This window comes from Bombus flavifrons, chromosome 10 (genome assembly GCF_040668555.2).
Source record: "Bombus flavifrons isolate JBK064 chromosome 10, iyBomFlav1_principal, whole genome shotgun sequence".
Taxonomy (NCBI): domain Eukaryota; kingdom Metazoa; phylum Arthropoda; class Insecta; order Hymenoptera; family Apidae; genus Bombus; species Bombus flavifrons.
The window spans coordinates 7,196,096-7,215,804 of NC_138451.1; the positions used below are offsets into that span (position 1 = coordinate 7,196,096).

General features: G+C 31.7%; 4 protein-coding genes across 13 annotated transcripts; all 4 read right to left on the reverse strand.

The window, feature by feature from the left end:
• Positions 1-766: 766 nt before the first annotated feature.
• Positions 767-3,984, reverse strand: ohgt (E3 ubiquitin ligase component cereblon). 2 transcript variants are annotated; one of them, XM_069122035.1, is made up of 8 exons: positions 3,802-3,984; positions 3,386-3,501; positions 2,930-3,259; positions 2,475-2,727; positions 2,233-2,378; positions 1,953-2,149; positions 1,695-1,867; positions 767-1,555 (listed from the first exon to the last, which is right to left on the reverse strand). In XM_069122035.1, exons 1-7 carry the CDS (start codon positions 3,842-3,844, stop codon positions 1,732-1,734), a joined length of 1,221 nt encoding a protein of 406 aa, XP_068978136.1. In that variant the 5' UTR covers positions 3,845-3,984; the 3' UTR covers positions 767-1,555; positions 1,695-1,731. The 2 variants fall into 2 exon arrangements, with proteins under 2 accessions (XP_068978136.1, XP_068978135.1); XM_069122034.1 differs by having other exon boundaries at positions 767-1,867.
• Positions 3,985-4,174: 190 nt separating this feature from the next.
• On the reverse strand, positions 4,175-6,856 carry LOC138184245 (phenoloxidase-activating factor 2). 3 transcript variants are annotated; one of them, XM_069122039.1, is made up of 7 exons: positions 6,399-6,856; positions 6,183-6,266; positions 5,718-5,806; positions 5,394-5,632; positions 5,036-5,266; positions 4,757-4,958; positions 4,175-4,617 (listed from the first exon to the last, which is right to left on the reverse strand). In XM_069122039.1, the coding sequence occupies exons 1-7, from the start codon at positions 6,421-6,423 to the stop codon at positions 4,450-4,452; spliced, it is 1,038 nt and encodes a 345-aa protein (XP_068978140.1). In that variant the 5' UTR covers positions 6,424-6,856; the 3' UTR covers positions 4,175-4,449. The 3 variants fall into 3 exon arrangements, with proteins under 3 accessions (XP_068978140.1, XP_068978139.1, XP_068978141.1); XM_069122038.1 differs by having other exon boundaries at positions 6,183-6,854; XM_069122040.1 differs by lacking the exon at positions 6,183-6,266 and having other exon boundaries at positions 6,399-6,853.
• Positions 6,857-7,157: 301 nt separating this feature from the next.
• Ing3 (inhibitor of growth family, member 3) lies at positions 7,158-9,982 on the reverse strand. Its single transcript, XM_069122037.1, has 6 exons — positions 9,842-9,982; positions 9,329-9,400; positions 8,896-9,258; positions 8,402-8,822; positions 8,123-8,318; positions 7,158-8,024 (listed from the first exon to the last, which is right to left on the reverse strand). The coding sequence occupies exons 1-6, from the start codon at positions 9,867-9,869 to the stop codon at positions 7,908-7,910; spliced, it is 1,197 nt and encodes a 398-aa protein (XP_068978138.1). The 5' UTR covers positions 9,870-9,982; the 3' UTR covers positions 7,158-7,907.
• A 1,064-nt stretch (positions 9,983-11,046) lies between these two features.
• Positions 11,047-16,978, reverse strand: Sfxn2 (sideroflexin 2). Of its 7 annotated transcripts, XM_069122047.1 has the most exons (10): positions 16,845-16,924; positions 16,584-16,685; positions 15,267-15,445; positions 13,276-13,446; positions 12,728-12,926; positions 12,471-12,596; positions 12,331-12,397; positions 12,160-12,259; positions 11,994-12,041; positions 11,047-11,790 (listed from the first exon to the last, which is right to left on the reverse strand). In XM_069122047.1, the coding sequence occupies exons 3-10, from the start codon at positions 15,419-15,421 to the stop codon at positions 11,676-11,678; spliced, it is 981 nt and encodes a 326-aa protein (XP_068978148.1). In that variant the 5' UTR covers positions 15,422-15,445; positions 16,584-16,685; positions 16,845-16,924; the 3' UTR covers positions 11,047-11,675. The 7 variants fall into 7 exon arrangements, with proteins under 7 accessions (XP_068978148.1, XP_068978146.1, XP_068978145.1 ...); XM_069122045.1 differs by lacking the exon at positions 16,584-16,685 and having other exon boundaries at positions 16,845-16,978; XM_069122044.1 differs by lacking the exons at positions 16,584-16,685; positions 16,845-16,924 and adding an exon at positions 16,214-16,525.
• Between the last annotated feature and the right edge of the window lie 2,731 nt (positions 16,979-19,709).

The window sequence follows — 19,709 nt, forward strand, 5'->3', positions numbered from 1 at the left end:
ATACAAAAGATTAAAAAATGTTTGTTTCATTAATATAGTGTCGAATATGTAACGTGGAAATAGATTATGAAGAATATACGAGAGATGAATTATGATAGTGGTACTTTAAAAAAATTAAGTGTAAGAAAGTCTTTGATATATTTTAAAAATATATACATCAAAGTTTATGCCAGACGAATATATAATTTATGGTAGATACTTCGTCGCATTTGTTTAATCAGTCAACAACGTGTTAAAATATCCAGATTAAATTGGTTTAGGAATTAAAGTCACAAAGTTAAATAATATTCAGGCATACATAGGATTCAGGAAACGACGAGCAACTGTCGAAATGATAAATATGAATGAATCAGCGTATCCGAATCTCGAGTACGTACGAAACGACTACGATATACATATAACGAAATATGTCTGAATGATAGTACTATAATACGAAGTGTTATCGTCGAATGATTAAATTTTTGTGGCAGATTGTTAAATAAACATACCTGCTAATTCAACACGATTAAAGAAAACACGATACATATACAAGAGAATGATTGAGATACAGATATAATTATAACAAATTTAATTGAAGGTAACCGAGAAATATACAACATGCGCAAGATATTAATGAAAAAATGCAGTTTAATTCATAATATCCTGTTTCCTTTCAAATATCTCATTTAATTTTCCTGCTTTCTTATATACTCACCTTCAATTTCATCTTTCCTTGTGTGTCTAAACCCATTCAAAATATATTTCTAAGTAATAAAAGATCAAGGAATTTGTAAATAACGTTTTTCACGTTAAATTCACATTTATTAAATTCTGATATACAAATAACAAAATAGCATATTCCAGTAACATGTATTATATCTTTGATCATAGCTTGTATATAATTATTGAAGTTCAGTACAATAATGGCATAAAGTTAAACTCATTTTGCAATTATACATGCATTCCTAAATAATAATGTGAAAAGGAAAACATGTAAATATTACATACCAATAAGAAAAATCAATACTATTTCAATCTTTCATGAATTTATCGCTACTTCATCGTGTTAAGTGAGAACATAAAAATCGTAAAAAATTTGTATCTAATTACTATTAAATGTCAGCAACCTCCGATTTGCGAATTTATTAGGCAAGGTACGTTGACAAATTCTTATCATATTACTATACTGATAGTGAAGATAGATGTATATGTTTCATAGTGACTAGTTAAATAAAAAATTTAAATTGAGAATTGTATGTTATCTTGACATTGATTAAAAGCATATGAAGCAGAATAAACTGCTCTTGCAAAAATAATAGTTAATATATATTTTTTTTATATTGATTGATCCATTTAATTTACGTTTTAAATTTAATATAAATATGAAATACAATCATGTAAAAATTAATGCAGTTTTATATCAATCTCGTAACTCATGCTTATATATAGCTATAAGTAGCTATGAAATTAAATTCTATATACACACAGTTGTTAAAATTTGTTTATACTGTACTTCAGTTGATTGGAAATTCATGGTAAATAACTGTTCCAGTATGTTGTATAGTTTTCTTTGATACTGGAAAAATTAATATTATCGCTAGTGAAAGCTCACAACAGCACAAACGCTAAACGCAAGGGTAGTATAAACATTGCACATAGGCATATAACACTAAAAAACTATGGGAATTTGCACCAGGTTTTCCAAACTAACGAACCTTTTGGTCTAAGGTATTTATTGAATTTTTGATTTGCTCATTTTTCTTTATTTTTCAAACTTTTACGTATCAATCCCCAAAATGCCTTAGGTTTTAAATTATTTTGAACTGCTGTAAACCTCCATCCCATATGATCACCACAATTTCTACACGTTGCGACAGTCCAGGCGTATCTATCATGAAATAAATCCACGTCTAAAGTAATTTAATGTAAAGTATGAAAGAATAGAATAAAATATATGAAGAAATAATTCTTACCCTGGAAACCATGTATAATTTATTGACGGTGGATTATCACTTAGGGCAAGGCCTTGCGCGTGATATAAAGTTACAGTTTCATGTATAATACCAGAAGGGTTACAATATGTACCCTGTGGGCCTTCTTTACTCATTGGAAACATATGTGATTGTCTTCCAATGTAAGAATCGCAATTACAACAAACAAATATTTTATCCTATAAAATATGATCTATTAATTTTAAAGATTTAAAATAATTGTATTTAGAAAGATTTAATAGAAATTGTTAATTTTATATACTTCTACTAGATATTTAATTTCTCTTTGTAGCCTTGAAATTGCGCAATCGTAATTTAATAAAACGATTCGCTCATTATCATCTAGTAACAAATTTTGGGCAACCCAGAATGATAAGTCTGATGGATCTTCTGGTATACTACTTCCTTCTGTAATCAATCAATAATTTTAAGTTAAAATGATGTACAAACAACATTAAAATTACAGGATGTTGTATAAGAATCATGTATAGTACTAGTACATACTGCTTTCGATAAATTGTAAACGTTGTCGTATTTTTAATGAAAGTCTTAAAGGATCATATTGTCGGTATACCCAAGCAGGCCAAGGGGTTACTACAGCATCTAAATTTTCTACTTTTTCTTGTTTCTTAAAATCTTCCTCATTTTTCGGATGTATTCGTATATGATCTAACGAGGCTATACGTTCGTCTAAGAATGGTGGCCCAAGCGTTATTTCTGGTAAAACTTGTACACGGGCTGATATTTTATCATATCCCTACATGTATAGAAGTAAATATATTAATCGTTTTTTTTTTTCAGAAATACCTGATTTAACAAGCAAATGCCCTTGTTATAAGAGTCATGAATGTATAGAAGAACAAAGGAAATTTACATATATAATAAATAATTTCATTAACATATATTATTACTTTGACAATTACTATATTACATATATGATGATTTATTTTAAAACTTACCTGAATTATAACTCTGAGAATCTTAAATCTTTGCCTGCCTTTAGCTTTCAAACGAAAACCTTGATCAGGATCATACATACACTCATAAATTTCAGCAGTTGTGCCTATTGGTACCATTTTATCATATCCCAAACATACAACACCTAATGTCCGATCATTTTCAATGCAAGTTCTTATCATATCAATGGTTTGTGCATCAAATACTGTCATTGGTAATGTTTGTCCAGGAAATAACATGACAGACTGTTTCACTAATAATGGCAAGTTAATGTAAAGTCCATCATCTAATATTGTCCTCCCTCTAAGTTCTTCTAAATTATGTCCTAAATACTAATTAAATGCATTTATATTATAACATTCCAAACACAACTCAAATAATATCTTTCTGTCTAAATTACATAAAAAATTAAAAACAAATATTTAGCATAAATTTGGAAACATATATTGAAAATTTACAGAATGTGTTGCTGGTAATGTCAAGTCAAAAGTGCTTTCAGTAGATATAGATGTTTCATCTGTATTTTCTTCTGAATAATCCTCTTCGACATTATTTTGTCTATTTTCTGGATATTCTGTAATACAAATATTTTATTTTCTTGTGTTTCTTTATGTATGAAGGCATATATGTATACATACAAAAAACTTGAAGTGATTTATAAGGATAATACGAGTATAATGATATGAAAGTATCAGAAGTAGAAAAATAACGTATATGTAAAATGGTAAAAATTTAAGACGTATAATTTTATAAGTAATTGATAAAAAAGAATCTCTGCATTTTGAAACAATATGTGGAAATCTCACTACATAACCTGTAATTGTTTAAAGGATAATTTAATATATTTAAATGTGCGCCATGTAAAAAGATATACCTAATTCGCTGTGTGTTCCGTCATCATCTGCATTGGCATCCATGTCATCTACCTATTCCTCTGAACTTTTAAAATCTTGTAAAATTGTAAACAATCAGTACTTTTCCTCTCACAAACGTCAAACACGATAAGCCCTCTATCATCAATTTACGTATTTACATAAAATGCACTTTACAGTTTTCATGAATCAAGCTTCATTTAGAATGTAAATCTATACGTTGTTTTCTTATCACCTAAGTCATATTAAATACATTTCGATTTTTAATTACCTTATCGGCAAAATAATTATGTTTTCAAAATACAAAATTGCTTTATTTATAAAACGTGCATTAAGTTTATCTTACATGTAAAATTTAAAGTGTTAAATATGTACTTCGTCAATTATTTCAGGGAAAATATACGATAATATTGCATATAATATTTTTTGCGCAGTAATATATTTAGTAATTCATATACAAATATATTTAAATGAATAAATTTATGCAACTACATTATGAAGTATTATTAGAAAAAACAAAAATTTGTAAAAGTTATACAAATATCATAGAAAAATATGAGAATACAATTGCAATATAAATAATTTACAAAAAAACATATTTTACAAAAAACGGTTGTCAATTTGTAAGACATTTATTATATTTTGTATAATCATTTACTCTGAGCTATTTGTTGTGTAATCCATGGAATATAATTATACACATTGACATATACACCAGGAATATTACTAGTTGCACAACCAATACCCCATGCAACTATTCCAACAACTTGCCATTGGTTGTTACCAAATTGACATACTAATGGTGAACCACCATCACCCTAGAAAAATTTTAATCAAAATAAGTACTTCCAAGGGAATTAATAAATTAAATATTTGTTAAAAACATGACTAAATGATATCAATAATATTATTTAATATTTGTTATTAAAATCTTATCTTAACACGTTAATAACTTACTGTGCATGCATCTTTTCCTTGTTCCCCCCCTGCACATATGAAACTATTTTTATTCAACATAAAGGAACGTCCAAGCCTAGTTTGCCTTAAAGCATTTTCACAGATTGATTGATCAACAATTGGTACATCTACTTCTTTTGTTATACTTTGATATTTGCCATTTGTACCAAATGCATCCTTTCCCCAGCCTGACACCCAACATCTTAAAGAAAAATATGGAGGATATAAAGTTATTATAATTAAATAAAACTCAATATTAAATATAGATTTTCTGCATACCTTGTAGAAGCTGCAGGTATTCCTGTAGGAAGACATGCAGTGTTTATATTAGGACTGCTTGAAATTGGAACAGTACTATTTAAAGTTATTACTGCTACATCATTTTGAAGATTAGCAGAATTGAATTGAGAGTGTATAGATATTTGTTTAATTGAATATTCTTGATATGGATAAGTCTCACTGGTGGACTGTTCATCCCATTCTCCTAGTCTCACTTTAAGTCCGCCATTTCTATAGAAAAGTATATTTATTTTTACTTGAAATATTAAATTTCTTTTATTGAAAAATAATATATAAAAGGCACAAAAGGGAATAAAAATACCAATATTTTTTGGAATTAAAATAAAGTATAAATTACGTGTAAGATGCTACTTTGTGGGCGACAGTTAACACATGGTTTGGAGTAATAAGTACACCCGAACCAACATAAACGTCGTTAGTCGTTAAAAGTGCAGCTTGCCAGGGATATGCTCCATAACTGGCTTGACCTTGAGGATGTGCAGACACTGGAATTTTTCTGACACCGCAACTAGAGTCGACCAAGTTTCCCGAAGAAGACGAGCAACAACACACTTGGCCAGCGGGACAATTCGAATTCTAAAAATTAAAATTAAGACGATGTATTTTTTGAGAAAATGACATCTCTAATCATTAAACTATTAAATACATTACTCATACATACTCCATTAACAATTCGAATATCGATTCCCGTATTGGAATATGGGCAGTTGTCCCTTGGAACACAGCACGAATAACCTGTGTCACTGTAAGCTTAAATATAAAATTTAATAACTTGTAACCGAATATTTAACTTAAATACATTTTTTCTACAGTAAAATATAATTTCTCAAGAAATTTTAAAATTCACATTCAAAAATAAATTCAAAAGCGACCAAAATCATGTTTCGGTAATATTTTATCGATAGAAATAGAATACATCTTATTTTTAGCAAATATTTTATGTTTGAAAATATAGTTAATACATCATCCTTTATTTAGAAAAGTTTTACGGAATAATAATGCAATCGGAATTAGATTTCAAACAAATTTCCAGTCTTCAAAAACTGAAGTATTTTTCTGATAGCGAGAAGGGCTAAAAAAGATTTAAATTCCTCAAGTTTGTTTAAAATTCTTCTTATACTCATACTTGATGACACAACTGCATTACTGCCAAAAGTAATCGTATCCTGTGCCAGAGCACAGTCCCTTAGAATGCCCGTAACGAAGAAAACTGCAAATAGTATATAAGACATAATTGAATGTCGCAAAATAATTTCCTGTACTTTACAAGAGCGCGCAGAGTTGAAGAAGAACAAGATTTCAAACTGGCGAGCCTCCGTTGATTTATATACAACCAGGATACCTTGCAACGCATTTTGCAGAAGCATATTAACTCGTACATTCTTTTGGAACGAAAATAATGTGCGACCTTTCACAGATAGTGGAGTCCTTTGCGCGTAAATTGCTACATAATTTGGCGTAAATTACTTCCGATCATGATTATGTCTTCATTTATGTATGACACAGATGTTGTAATGTTATTCAATTTTTATACGTAGTAAAATGTTTGAAGTGGAACGAAAAGCAAGGTTAGACATGCTCTGAAATAAAGAAGGTCAATAATTACGGGTTCCCGGTGCCCGGTAGTAATGTCATGAGTCACATCATAATTATACTGTTTTTTTGCCTCAGTTTCCTTCTTTTTATATTTTGATGTTAACAATATTTTAAATGTGCTACAAATTGCCATAAGGAATTGTCAACTATGAATCACCTATGACTAACAAGCATATTTCCCTTTTTATAACGTTAAATCGTGATAATTACAGTTATTTTAATAGCGACACCCTTTTTGAAGGATAGAATGTTTCAATAAGTTAAATATGTCTTTGCAGTTAACTCGTGGTTAATCAGACCGAAGTAACGCTGAATGTTGGAAGTTACCCGGAAACGATAAGATACTTGAATTTTTTTAAAAATGAAATGTTCCAATGACTCAATAAACTACTTTCATAATACGAGAGTAATTTTAGGATGGGACATATCTAAATGAGGAATATTAATTGTAATAATGAGAGAAAATCAAAAGAAACATCTTTATGAATGATAGTAATACAAATGATAAATCTTGCATCGGTCGCTTTATTTATACATCAAGTTGCTACATTTCGAAAGTAGTATTCTCACAATTTGTTATCGGTTCTCTCTCTCTCTCTCTCTCTCTCTCTCTCTCTCTCTATCTCTCGCTCTCTCACTCTCTTGTTTATTTCTTTCTCAAAGCGTAGAACACTTAAAATGTTATTGCTCGCCTAGTTGTCAATTCAGCGAGATACTAAACACGTCTGAACAAGGACGTAAATATACGAAGATTGCTTGACATTGCGTAAACTAAAAACAAAAATTTCGAAAAATTCACAATGAAAATCGCCTCTGGTGTTTCAGTCAATGAATCGTATTACGTATTACCAGAGGAAAAGGTTACTTTTCAATGTAAATTCGTAGAAACTATCTAATATGGTCGTGGTATAGAATGGTGCAAAAAGTATTAAGAAATATTTGCAATGTTTTTATGTGAAAAATCTTCTCGTAAAACGAAATTTGTTCGAGGCCCACTTTTTGCACCGTCTGATCCTCCCGTTATGTCTATAAAATGCAGTAAAAAAAGCTGCTTTTTTTTGCTTTACAGACAAAACTTTAAGTTTCCTGGGACAAGATCAAGACCAGATAAGATCAAGACTTAAACTTTAAACATATTTAAAAATTGATATAAAATCAGAATTAATAGCTTCCTAACTAAGTTGGTACTTGACGGACAATGCCTAAGAGGTAGTATCAATTTTTTCTCATTATATTTGCACTGGTTATAGTACGATCAGTTTTTCCGACCTCCACGTCTCTTCATAGAAGATGTACATTGAGGACAGTACCACTTTCCTTTTGGAGGTGCAGTGATACCCACACATGGATAGTGAAACCATTCAAAAGGACACTATAAAAAGATAATGAGAAAAAATAATTATTTAATAAATATAAATATTCTTACTTGACTCATACGGAAATATATATAAAGAAAAAAGGTTAGCTTACATCTGAATTGTCACAGGCAACCATATCCCCATAAGATACTTGATTACATATACAATATCTTGGTTCATTTGGATCATATGTCCAATCTGGATTATCTGAATCTACAACTTGTGTATTTGTAGTTATAACTGGAGGTGATACAGGTTGCTGAACAGAGGCAGCAACTACACTCGAACTTGGGACAGCAGTTACTTTTCTAAAATGAGTAATAATATTCATTCAAAGCAAACACGCGAAAATTTTCACAAAGGGTACAGAAGTCTTCTAGCAGATGCATACTTTTTATGCTTTTTAGTTGTTTCTTGCTGTATAGCTGCAATGGCGGTCTGAGCAGCGCCAGCTAATTCTCTACTAAATTCGGCTGCATGTACACCTCCAGTGTTAATGGCCTCATAACTAGCTTTTAAGCTGGCAGTACGTCTGCCGTGTTGCATTTGTTGCGTCGCAGCAATTGCTTGTGATGCTGCAGCTGCTATAGCATTTCCACCAGCTCCTATGTGACCGAGATTATAACTCACAGAACCAACAGAATTCGCGATTGCTGTAGGGGTAGATGGCACGCTAGTAGCGGCGATAATTGGTCCTGAATTTGCAGAAGCTGGTCGCGATTCAGGAAGACTTGGAGAAATTTTTTCTATAGCTAAGCGTTTTTCTATTGATGTAGAAGATGCATTTGAATCTCTCCTTTTTTCTGCTCGAGCTATAAAAATTTTTATTAGTCTAAAGTATTTTTCATATTGAATAAAATTTAATTGAAGCAAGGGAATACTTACAATGACTATGATTGTCTCGTGACCTACTGGATGTTGTAAAGCTATATCGATTCTCTTTTTGACTACTATTTGTAGGTGGTTGATCTAGCTCCAATGACCTTTTCTCCAGTATTTCTGTGATACCTTTATTATCTGCTTCTAGCTCCATTTTAAATTTGTGCAATTCCTGGTCTAATCTTCTCAAATATCTATCTACTAAGTCATACATCTGATTAGCTAAATGCACCTTCTCATCTGCATCCTCTAAAGTTTTATAATATTCTCTTCTAATAGCTTCATATTCTGCTTCCTTTTCACTAGGTTTCATCTTTTTTGCATTTGCAAAAAAAATCTTTACTTTTTTTTCTAAACTATCCATTGAATCTGCAATAATTGAGCAATTATTAATATGATTCATAAATAATAAATATAGTCTATAATAATGTGTACATACTCTGTACACCTAAGTCCATTTCTCTCATTTCTGTGAACCGGTCTCTTAATTCTTGTGGTAGGTGCTCGATCACTGGTACCGCAAAAGAAGAAGGTTAACATAACCAAACAAAACCAACATAAAAAAGATTAAATACTTAAGAATAAATGACATTTATCTAATTAATATAATAATTACAATGTTCGCATTCTATTCACAGGAAATATTACAAATTACAGTTTAACACCAAAATATATTGGGTAGAGCAGAGAAGCTATACACTATTTAGAAAACATACAACTAACCTTAAACTTACAAAGAATGGTATATCAATAAATTGCTCATATAATGAGATATTTATCTCGATAATAAAATAAAAGCCAGCATTTAAATGATTACATGTGATAATACAATATCTACTAAAATATTCGCTTTAAGAAACGCTTCTGATGTTTGTGCGAGAGAGTATATTTGGAAAGATTAGTAACTTTCTTCAGAAGCTGGGTAAGCAGAGCATGCCTCGTTTTTACGTACTTTCAACATAATCTTCCAAGTAAAGCATCCTTTTCTGCTGGCGCTTCGTTACCTGGTGCTTAATTTACAATTATTTACAATTTACTAAAGGGGAGTGCTTGCCGCCGTGACAAAATCAACGAAAATTGTAGCACTCGATCAGAAGCGTGTTTACGGCGGCCAAATCCCTTGTTGTACCCACATTTTCACGCTAGTTCTGTAAATGATGCGAATCTATGAACGATTCGTACGAAATATCGTAGGAAAAATGTCATTTTCGCGAATATAAATGGTTCAGTAATTAGTGCATTCTTAAAAGTGTTATTTATTTCGGAATTATTACTGGCCAGTTATCTATTCCTTGTAATCCGCCATCTTAACGTAACTTTCAGGGGTGACTTTACATGGTTCTGTGCCCCGTGCGAAATATTTTACATTCTTATTTTTTAGTCAAATATTTCTATATCTTATATCTCTAATTCTTAATAATATATACTTATTAGTTGCATAATGGATATAAGTGTATTCTGTATGTATTGCACACATAATATATGATATGTAAAAAGATTTGTTATTTCTTAAATCCATATGATATAAAATTTAATCGATCTTATATCTATAAGATTAAAACCCCAGGCAGGGATTTGTTCTCGAATCTATAAAAATTTGAAGTACTTCTGATAAAAAATCAAGGATTTAAAGCAGAATAAGAATATTTAAAAATAAAACATTGTTTTATAAATATGTTGCAGACGATTGTGTAGTATTAAGGATTAAAGAAAGTTAGGATTCTTTCGCTTGGCCTTTATTAACAATATTCCCTGCATATTGATCGACGTATTATAAGATCTTTTTATACTAAAAGAAAGGTGCGTTGAACTTTTCCTTCGTAAAATGATACGGCGCAGTCCGACGAGAATCGACTTACGACTAGACGATCTGCAAGAATATGAGGCGATGAGGAAAGCTCTCGAAGCTAAGAAAGAATCAGAAAGACCACCAGCAGCATTCAATCCTCCCCCCTGGGGTGGTAAAATCCCGCAAAGTGAAATTCAAGAACGCATCGGTTATATGCCGCAACAAGCTCAAACTACACATTGTCGGCCAAATTTATAGTTTTTTATATAATACTTATGTATTCTGGATTATATTATTTTTTATGTTTGTTCCAATATTACCATGTAATTGACTGTAGTCCATCATGAAATAAAATAAATCCATTGAAATTCAATTTCCAAAGTGTTTATTGTAATATTACTAAAATATACATGGCAGCGTTTTCTTTTATAACGTATAACAATTGAAGGAGGTAGTAACAATAGAACATCGACAGTTGTTTTAAGATCTATGACACAGAAGTTTAACAATACAATGTGTAATATTATGATATCGCCATTTAAGTCATTAACAAATACATATGTTTGTTTACCTAGTTTAATTAAAGCAAGATGATTGAGCGTTTAGCAGAAACAGATTATTGCTGTCTGAAATGTCTCGTGTACAAAAGATAATTACATGTTAGCGATTCTATCGTTATTCCTATCACAAGAGGATACCGATCAACATACACGATGAATAATAAAATGCACTGATTTAGCATGTATATTATGAAATTTACAAATAAAATGTATTGCTATATAGAACAAGAATTATTTGAAATGCAATATTGTCGTATTTATTGTTCTCCTCGAAACAAGTTTTCTTCACCCTCTGAACCAGCAAAAAACTAAAAATATTCCCGACATTATTCTATGGGAAAATTTCAATTCCATTATTAATTAGCTCGCTTATCCCCTAAGGGTAATAAAAAAGAGCGTCCTTGATGATCTTTTATCACGACTACAGTCTCTATGAATTATAAACCTTTGTTGAAGTATAAGTATGTGGGTATATCTTTGCTTTTACAATTCTTCTTCAAAAGTTCGTAATTTTCAGGCTCCCAGCGTTCCAAATCACAAGATTTAATTGAGCTATGAAATATATACAAAGTATACATAAAAATTATGTATGTTTACACAAAATATGTATTAGTTACTATTTATATATGTTAATTTTTGGGTCAATATATAAATATTCAGTGCCAAAAGTGGTAAACATTGATTGATTTTTAATGTAAAAGAATTGTATTGTTCGTTTGATAAAATATATATGTATAAAATGTATAAAAGCTCACCAGTTTTGAGGGAATAACGCACATGCCGTAGGAACCATAAACGTCAGACTGAAATATTAATGAATATTTTTTTTTCTATAAACGTCCAACCTTTAAACCACTGTAGTCGACTAATAATGTTACAGTAACCTAAAATTTAAAAAATATATGTTTAAAAAATACTTACAAACAACCGACCAACATAACTTGTATAGGTGCGTGCAAAAATTTGATCTTCTGCATCCAAGCATATTTTTCTAGTCTTTCCATCATGGGTGGTAGAATCACTGAACCATATAAATTTATGTTTCATTAAGTTAGCACGCGTTTGATCTCGTGCTCTACATTTTATACTTACACATGCCAGGTGCACACATAACAATTCTCGAGATGACTACTTGGCTGATACCTTTAACTGCGGCGAACTGAAATGGATCATGTATTTACTTCTCTTCAGTGGTACACTTTATTCTATAACGAACGTCGAATGCAACCTACTTTTGACTTGGTCAACTTATTGCCATTCTCGTCACTGATGTCGATTCCATTAGTGATTTCGTTCTGCCGCATCAGGGGAATATTCACGCAATTTGCAGCTGCCACGGCAGCGAACGGCACGTAGCGCTAAATAGTTAAACTTTCAAATATTATACTTAATCAAATAATTAAAAGGATAGTTTTGTGACACAGAATCATTCTGAAGCCAATTTGTTACGAAAGTATTAATTTGAGTTTTCAGGAATTAAAAATTTTACCGCCATAAGGGTGCTTGCCCGTTTTGCCCAAAAGGACTTGAATCCTATAGCCGTTATCATGGCCGCTGAGGTAGCACTGACGTATGCCAGTCCTAATTGAGACACGGTCGTAGGACTGTTGGCATTTCTGTTCGTATAGTTAACGAACGCGTTGAACGACTGGTTCACCCATTGCCAAAAAACCACAGCTGTGGTTGTTCTGCAACAATTGTTGTGAATGAACAGTCTTTTTCATATAAAATGCTTATATAAAATAAATTCTACAAGGTCAACAAAATAGTTATATCTTTCAATCGAAAATCAAGAATATTTCTGCTACTTGGAATTAAATCTATTACAAAAAAAGATTAATTAGTATTTTCGTAAAATTAATCTCAAGGGCCATATTAATACAGAATTTTTCTATATCCCATTGTTTCATTTTTAGAAAATTATCTTTGAAAATAAATTACTATTGAATGAATTTTTAAATTTCTTGCGTTTCGAGAATGTTATCTTGTTTACAGTGGCATAGTTTAAGGTGGACAATATGCAAAGAGACAATTTACTTGTAAAACTGAAGCATAGCACCAGTGATAAGCATTCCGCCTGGCACTTGAAAGGACATTCTACCGAAGACATTCTGCAGGTCACCGGTGTCGGGATGAAAGGCTGACTCGTAAAGCTTCTTAGCATAGATGATTTGCTCCCGGGTTGTACCAGCTGGCTCCTTCCCAAGTCTAAGGGATAAACAGACTATTGATTTTTCGTAGACTCAAAAACAGCGAGTTATAAGGATACGTGAAAATTTATGTTAAAAATTCTGATAATAGCCACATGTATCGAAAAATTTGCAAAAAATACAAATGAAGGAATAGTATCACTTTAAACAATTAGATAGAGCGTGTTTAAGGAACGATTCAGAAAGATGACAGAAAAATTTCTTCAAGTTATGAAAATATGCACATTCACATGAAGTATTCTTTCTGAAATCTTAATTTAGATTAAAATTATTGAAAATATTTTCCTAACTATGTATTTTCCTCCCTAGTATTTCACTTTTAAAAATGTTCAAATATTATTTTCTTTTTTGGTACAATTATCGATAAATTTTTTGTCTGGAAATCTACAATTTTGTACACAGGCTTGATTTATTGTCTTCTTTTCCCCAAAAACGATTATTTTACTAGTTTTACAATCGGCTAATACATTACACAATTGACCAACTGACACTATCAATTCACGAAGAAAAGGAATGTAAAGATGCCGTGGAGAATATTTGCAATGCCTGCAGTGACCGATAGGTTTTTATTTCCTTTTTTTTCAATATGATACGTAGAATGTAAATCTTTCGATGACCTGCTACGGGATTAAAATAAAAATCTGATTCGATGCAAGATCCTTATGACTTCCGTTTCCCATAAAATCGTTCTTTCATCCGTGCCATGGTTACTTATATAAATTACATGTACGGTCAACCACCTGCATCGTAATCCTTCATTAGAGAAATCGAGCAAAACATGCAAGAAAAGATGGTCGAATTGCATCTGAAAAACTATTGTTGCGTTTTATTCCTTACATAGCGTATGTTTTAATTTATTTTATACACCAGAAGTACGATTGAGAAAATTCATGCAAATAAACTGGACTATGAAATAAAATACACACTCGTATATGGGGTTGAAAAAGGCTGTTAAAATTCCACGGAGAGAAAAGGGAATGCGGAGGCGTGAAAGGAGTTTCAAGGTCAGCTCTCTATGTTTAAAGTTTAAATAGAATGCTATATTTATAGAATGACAATCGCTTTTAATTTTTTCCAATTATTTTCTTGAACAATTAAGTTATAGATTAAAATGACTCTGTTTTTTATAAATATACTATGAGAATTTAAAATGGATATATTTTAAACATAAAAGATACTTAGTGAAATATTTTTAATTATAATAACTATGATTGTTAGTGCGATTTTTATTTATAAGTAACGATTTTGTTAGAACATAATTATGTCGTTTTATCCTTGAAATACTTAACATAGTAAACTGCATTTATCGATAACGCTCGTTATGCAATAACGTTTCTTCGAGCACGATAAAGACGCCATGAAAAGACGCGATTCTTGTATCACATACTTGAAATCACATTCTGTCAATCGTAAAACAAGATTAATGTCAAGAAAATATTTTTTATAAGAATTCTTACAAAGTAATATCGAATAATTTAATATCTTCTTGTTCGACTGATAACGAGCAAGTAATACAATATAATATAATATGTAGAAGCATATTTCGCTATTATTACAACTCACACACTTTTATTGTTTAATTATTATTACCTTAGAAAAACATAAATAGCATTGAAGTGTCCTTAATTGTCGTACCCTCTTCACCATACATAATATATTCAAATTTCTAATATATAAATTAAAATGTGTATTAATCTACGTAAATGTTTTGCACTCTTTCATAACAAATCATTTGTTTTCTATAAGTTTCACGTTTATGTAATAGTCCAATAGATTGGCTAGTGGTCAAGCAAAACTAAACCGATTGCTCATACTCACTTATAGTCCTCGCATAGTTTCTTTGCTGCTAGCAACTGAGAATCACCAACGGTACAAGTGCGGAAATCAGTTTGCCACAAGAAATGCTTCCATCTGCCTGCGAAGGTGCTAAGATTCCATAGAGGTTGGTCGACGTCCAGTTTCTCCTCCCCCATTTTTGAGGGTACTGCGATCTCAATCTTTGTCAATAAACGTGAAATGCAATCTATTAAACTGACATTCAAAGCATATTTTAGCAAACGATATCAAAAAGAAGAAAGGACCGGTTGAAACGAAGAAGTTGATGAAGTCCGTTAATATAGTATGTATAGAGACAGGTCTACCAATGACCATAACATTGTGTAATATGTAGAAATATTGTTATTATGTATTTACGAAATATTCACGGTGAACTCTAGAATCGTTGTTTACCGAATGATGTACTTTCAAGTTAACTGTTTCGTGGATAGGTTGCGAATTGTTTGTTTTTGAGAATATGTTAAATTTATGAAACATTCGGTCTAGAGATTAGAAGACATTTTATCGTCTTACTCTTTCACTGATAAGAATATGCTTTAAATTTTCAAATTTGTAAATACATCTGTAGTGATTCGTTATGTTGGCAAAAGTAGGTAGAGGAAATTCAAATAAGTTAAAATTATATGTGAAATAATATCGAATATAATATTACGAATATAATAAAAATGAAAGATATAATTTGTACACAGTGAAACCAATGCATTAGTAAGATCACTTTGTCGTTGCTTTGTAAATACAAATTTTATCTATAGTGTTATCTAACGAAATAACAAGGGCACACAAAAACCACTGAATATTAATATCGTACCGAGGTTGTCATATTAAATGTTTTATGCTTCAATGGTATATAGTGCAAAACGTTCGAAAGATCGTTTGCAAACAGAGAAGGCGTATGTATCGATTATTTGACACTGTGACACCGAACATACCATTCAATGTACGAGCGAGACTCCAAAAAGGCATACGCAGACCATATGAATTATGATAGAAAATTAACAGACAATGCCGAATTCGATCCATCAATCGATATATTATTGTTAAGTATGTAAGACACCCGGTTTCAGTCGGTAAAGTTCGATAGCCGAACTTGCATGCGCGTATCCTTATCTTCGCGGGCCCTGCGTCCACGAAAATACGGTATACGGCGTACGGCATAACCTAAACCACTATGTACAGTGTAATGTACATTGATCATACATAGTTTAGTATGCAAGTCTAAGGATGTGTTTGTTTTGTCTCCCATATTCAGGCTATATTTTATCGTCTTTCATTTGTATGACGTCATGGCAAGATACTTGCGTGTTTGCATTTTCGAATGATCTCGAGCAGGGTATCTCGGTTCTGGTCAATTATCGACCATTCTCGACAAGAGAGGCTGGCAGTTGAAGAACAACCCACTTTCTGTTTAAATACAGGCACATTTTCATTCAAGAACGACGTAGCAAAATAGCCGAATGTTCGTGTGTATTTTCACCTTCGGCCGCACTATGTCAAACTACACGTGCACGACCGCATATTATGTAACGCATATAAGTGGCAGGCAATTTTTTGTCCGCTTACCCGTGAAAACGTATGTCACTTCCAGAGAGCCTGTTCTGTTCTGCTGTCTACCGTAACACCGCGCACGCCAGCTGATTGGTACCCTACGCCAGCGCCAGCTACCTTGCTACGCCCCTGCGCTTGTCCCTTCCCGGACACCGCTGTCTTTATTATTGTTATTATCATCGTACCATTCGCTCCGTTTGAATGATTCTTCCTTTTCTTCCTCATGGGTCGTTGTCTGTCTATCTTTATCGAATATTGAAAGGATCGATAATTTCTAACAATTCTTCTTTTTTAGTTTTTGTTGCTTGCTTCAACATTAGAATCTACTGTTTTAATACAAGTAACAGGCTACTTTATAAGATCAAATTTTTACATAAAATTTGATTAAGCTGAATTTTGGTATAGACTATGTTCAAATTATTTTGACATTTTTGGATATAATGTGTAAATAAGATTCAATTATGTATATGTTATATATAATATTAATTAATCTGCTTTTCACAAATTATTTAATAATGACACGATAAATAATTTTATATTAATAACAAGAAATAAGATATTACAATTGAATTCGAAGGTGACGTAATCATCTGCCAATTTATTCCAGGCTGCTTGCCGATATGGCAACAAAAATAAAATCGAAGCTTACTTTTTTCAGTTGTTCTGAATGCAATAACTGCACTTCGCAGAATTTAATTTCCGTTGACACACATACAAAAGAGGAGGAACGCTTTATAAATGTACATTATAAATTATAATACATATATGTATGCCCATACAATCGTTCTTGATGTACATATAATTTAAATATTATTGCATTCTATACTGTGTTTATTATGTAAAACGGGCATGTTTTCAAAATATTAATTTATATTTGAATAAATTTTGCGAATTTGCACTTGAATTCACGTGCATATTGAAAGTGTAAAAGTTATGTTATAACTGTGATAGAATTGATGTTATAATTTCGGATAGTATCACTATGTTTCCACATTTATTACGTTAAATAATGATTCGTGAATGTGTATGTTAATTGCAATCGTTTACCTCAATTTAGTCAACTAGCTTTAAATGTTATTTGACTAATTACTTTGCATTTAATATAATGTCTCTTAAAAGCTGTTTCATTATTTCGTTAACTATTTTGTTTTTCTAGCTAGGTATATTTTAACAACATGGAAGTTTCAAGATTAATATAAGCTCATAAATGCCAAAATGAAAGAACATGCAGATCCATATCTTTTGTGGGTAGCGTGTTTCTTGTAGACGTAATTAAATTTTGGAATCTACCAGATGTGAAAGAGGTTTCTAGAACACATTGCTCGAAATAGTGTCATCTGCACAACGCTAGCTACGAATATTCAATTAACACATATACACAACTACAATGACATATAAAAGTCCATCCGAAATATCAAAGCCGTTAAAGAGACGTTATTTGAAGCAACAACTTCCTGCATCGGTTCTACTATCTTTCCCTTGGTATCTCTGTACGGAGACAATGATCGTTGTTCTCGCAAGAACTTATCAGGGTGTAACGCTTCCTAATTCCATATCAGTTTAAAGAACGCCCTAAACGCTCAATATGGAACGCGCAATATTCTGAGTTGCGCAATAATATTGACAGTGGTAGAGAACTAATATCGAAGACGTATACGTAGGTTCGCTCAAATGGACTTGGTCTACGTATTACGCCGCGATTCGAACTGTTTACTACATATATTCGATAAAGAATTGCTCGATGTAGATAAAACTTATTAAATTACATTGCTGAGCTTTCGACCTTGTCCTCGTCAATTGCTATTCGTTTTGTTCTTGTTGTATCGGATTGCAAGATTCTTTTGTTAAAGTTACGAGATGGACAGATCAGAGAAAGTTTAAACAACGCTCAGTACGGAGGTCAGCGAACAAAATCAAGTTCACGGCCGCTCCTGTCGAATTCCTGAAATGTTCTTGACGTGATTTTCTTTACCGACGAGCGGAAGCGAGTGTTAGCTTGTCGTTTCTCTTTCTATCTTTTTCTTTTTTCCTTTGCCTTTCTCGTTTTGCCTCCCTTTGTTATGTACGTGCCAGCCCGTTTTTGTCGTTTTTTGCCGTTTTGGCCACGTCGTAGTGGCCAATGCACGAAAACTTAGAGCACTAGGCCGACTAAGCTGTACACTTCCGTACTCGTGAAAAGTAGAGCTCGACCTCGTTTGTTTCTCGTCACCATATTGTAGCTAAAACTGTCAGGAATTATTGTTTCGTAATATTCGCAATATAATTTTGGCTTCTAGTTGTTTCTTTGTTTAAATTTTTGCTTGCCTTTCTCTGCTCTCTTCTCCTTGCCCTAGTTACTTCCGATATGAGCTCTGTGATTAATAGAATTAAGAAACGTAGTTAGCGAAAATGAATTCGAAAGTGAATTAAAGTTGTTTGCCGCATTTGTATAATTTACTTTATTTTCATCAATAAAATTATCACGAGAGAGTTCACAGATTAATGTCCCAGTTGATTTAAAGTCAACTTATTCATAGTACCTCTACAATTTTTCACTATTAAGCTACTATCACATATAAAATAAAAACTGTACTTTAATCTCAGTTTACTATCTTTTGCAATGCACGGTATATAATTAACGTTTTCAATATTTATAAAAGTCTCTTGATATACTCTTCACTAAAATTATGATCTAACTATGACTCAATTTCCTGTTTCATCAAGAGTTTATCTTCTTTTATCAAAACCGGGTGGAAGAAAATAAATGTTGTATCAAAAAAGTAACTAGAATCACTTCAGGAAGGTACTTTTTTGCTATCATCATTATCTTTTTTTGTGCCAATTTACTATTTACTAGTAAACTTTAATTTTTCTCGTAACTTTATCATGATATGTATATAG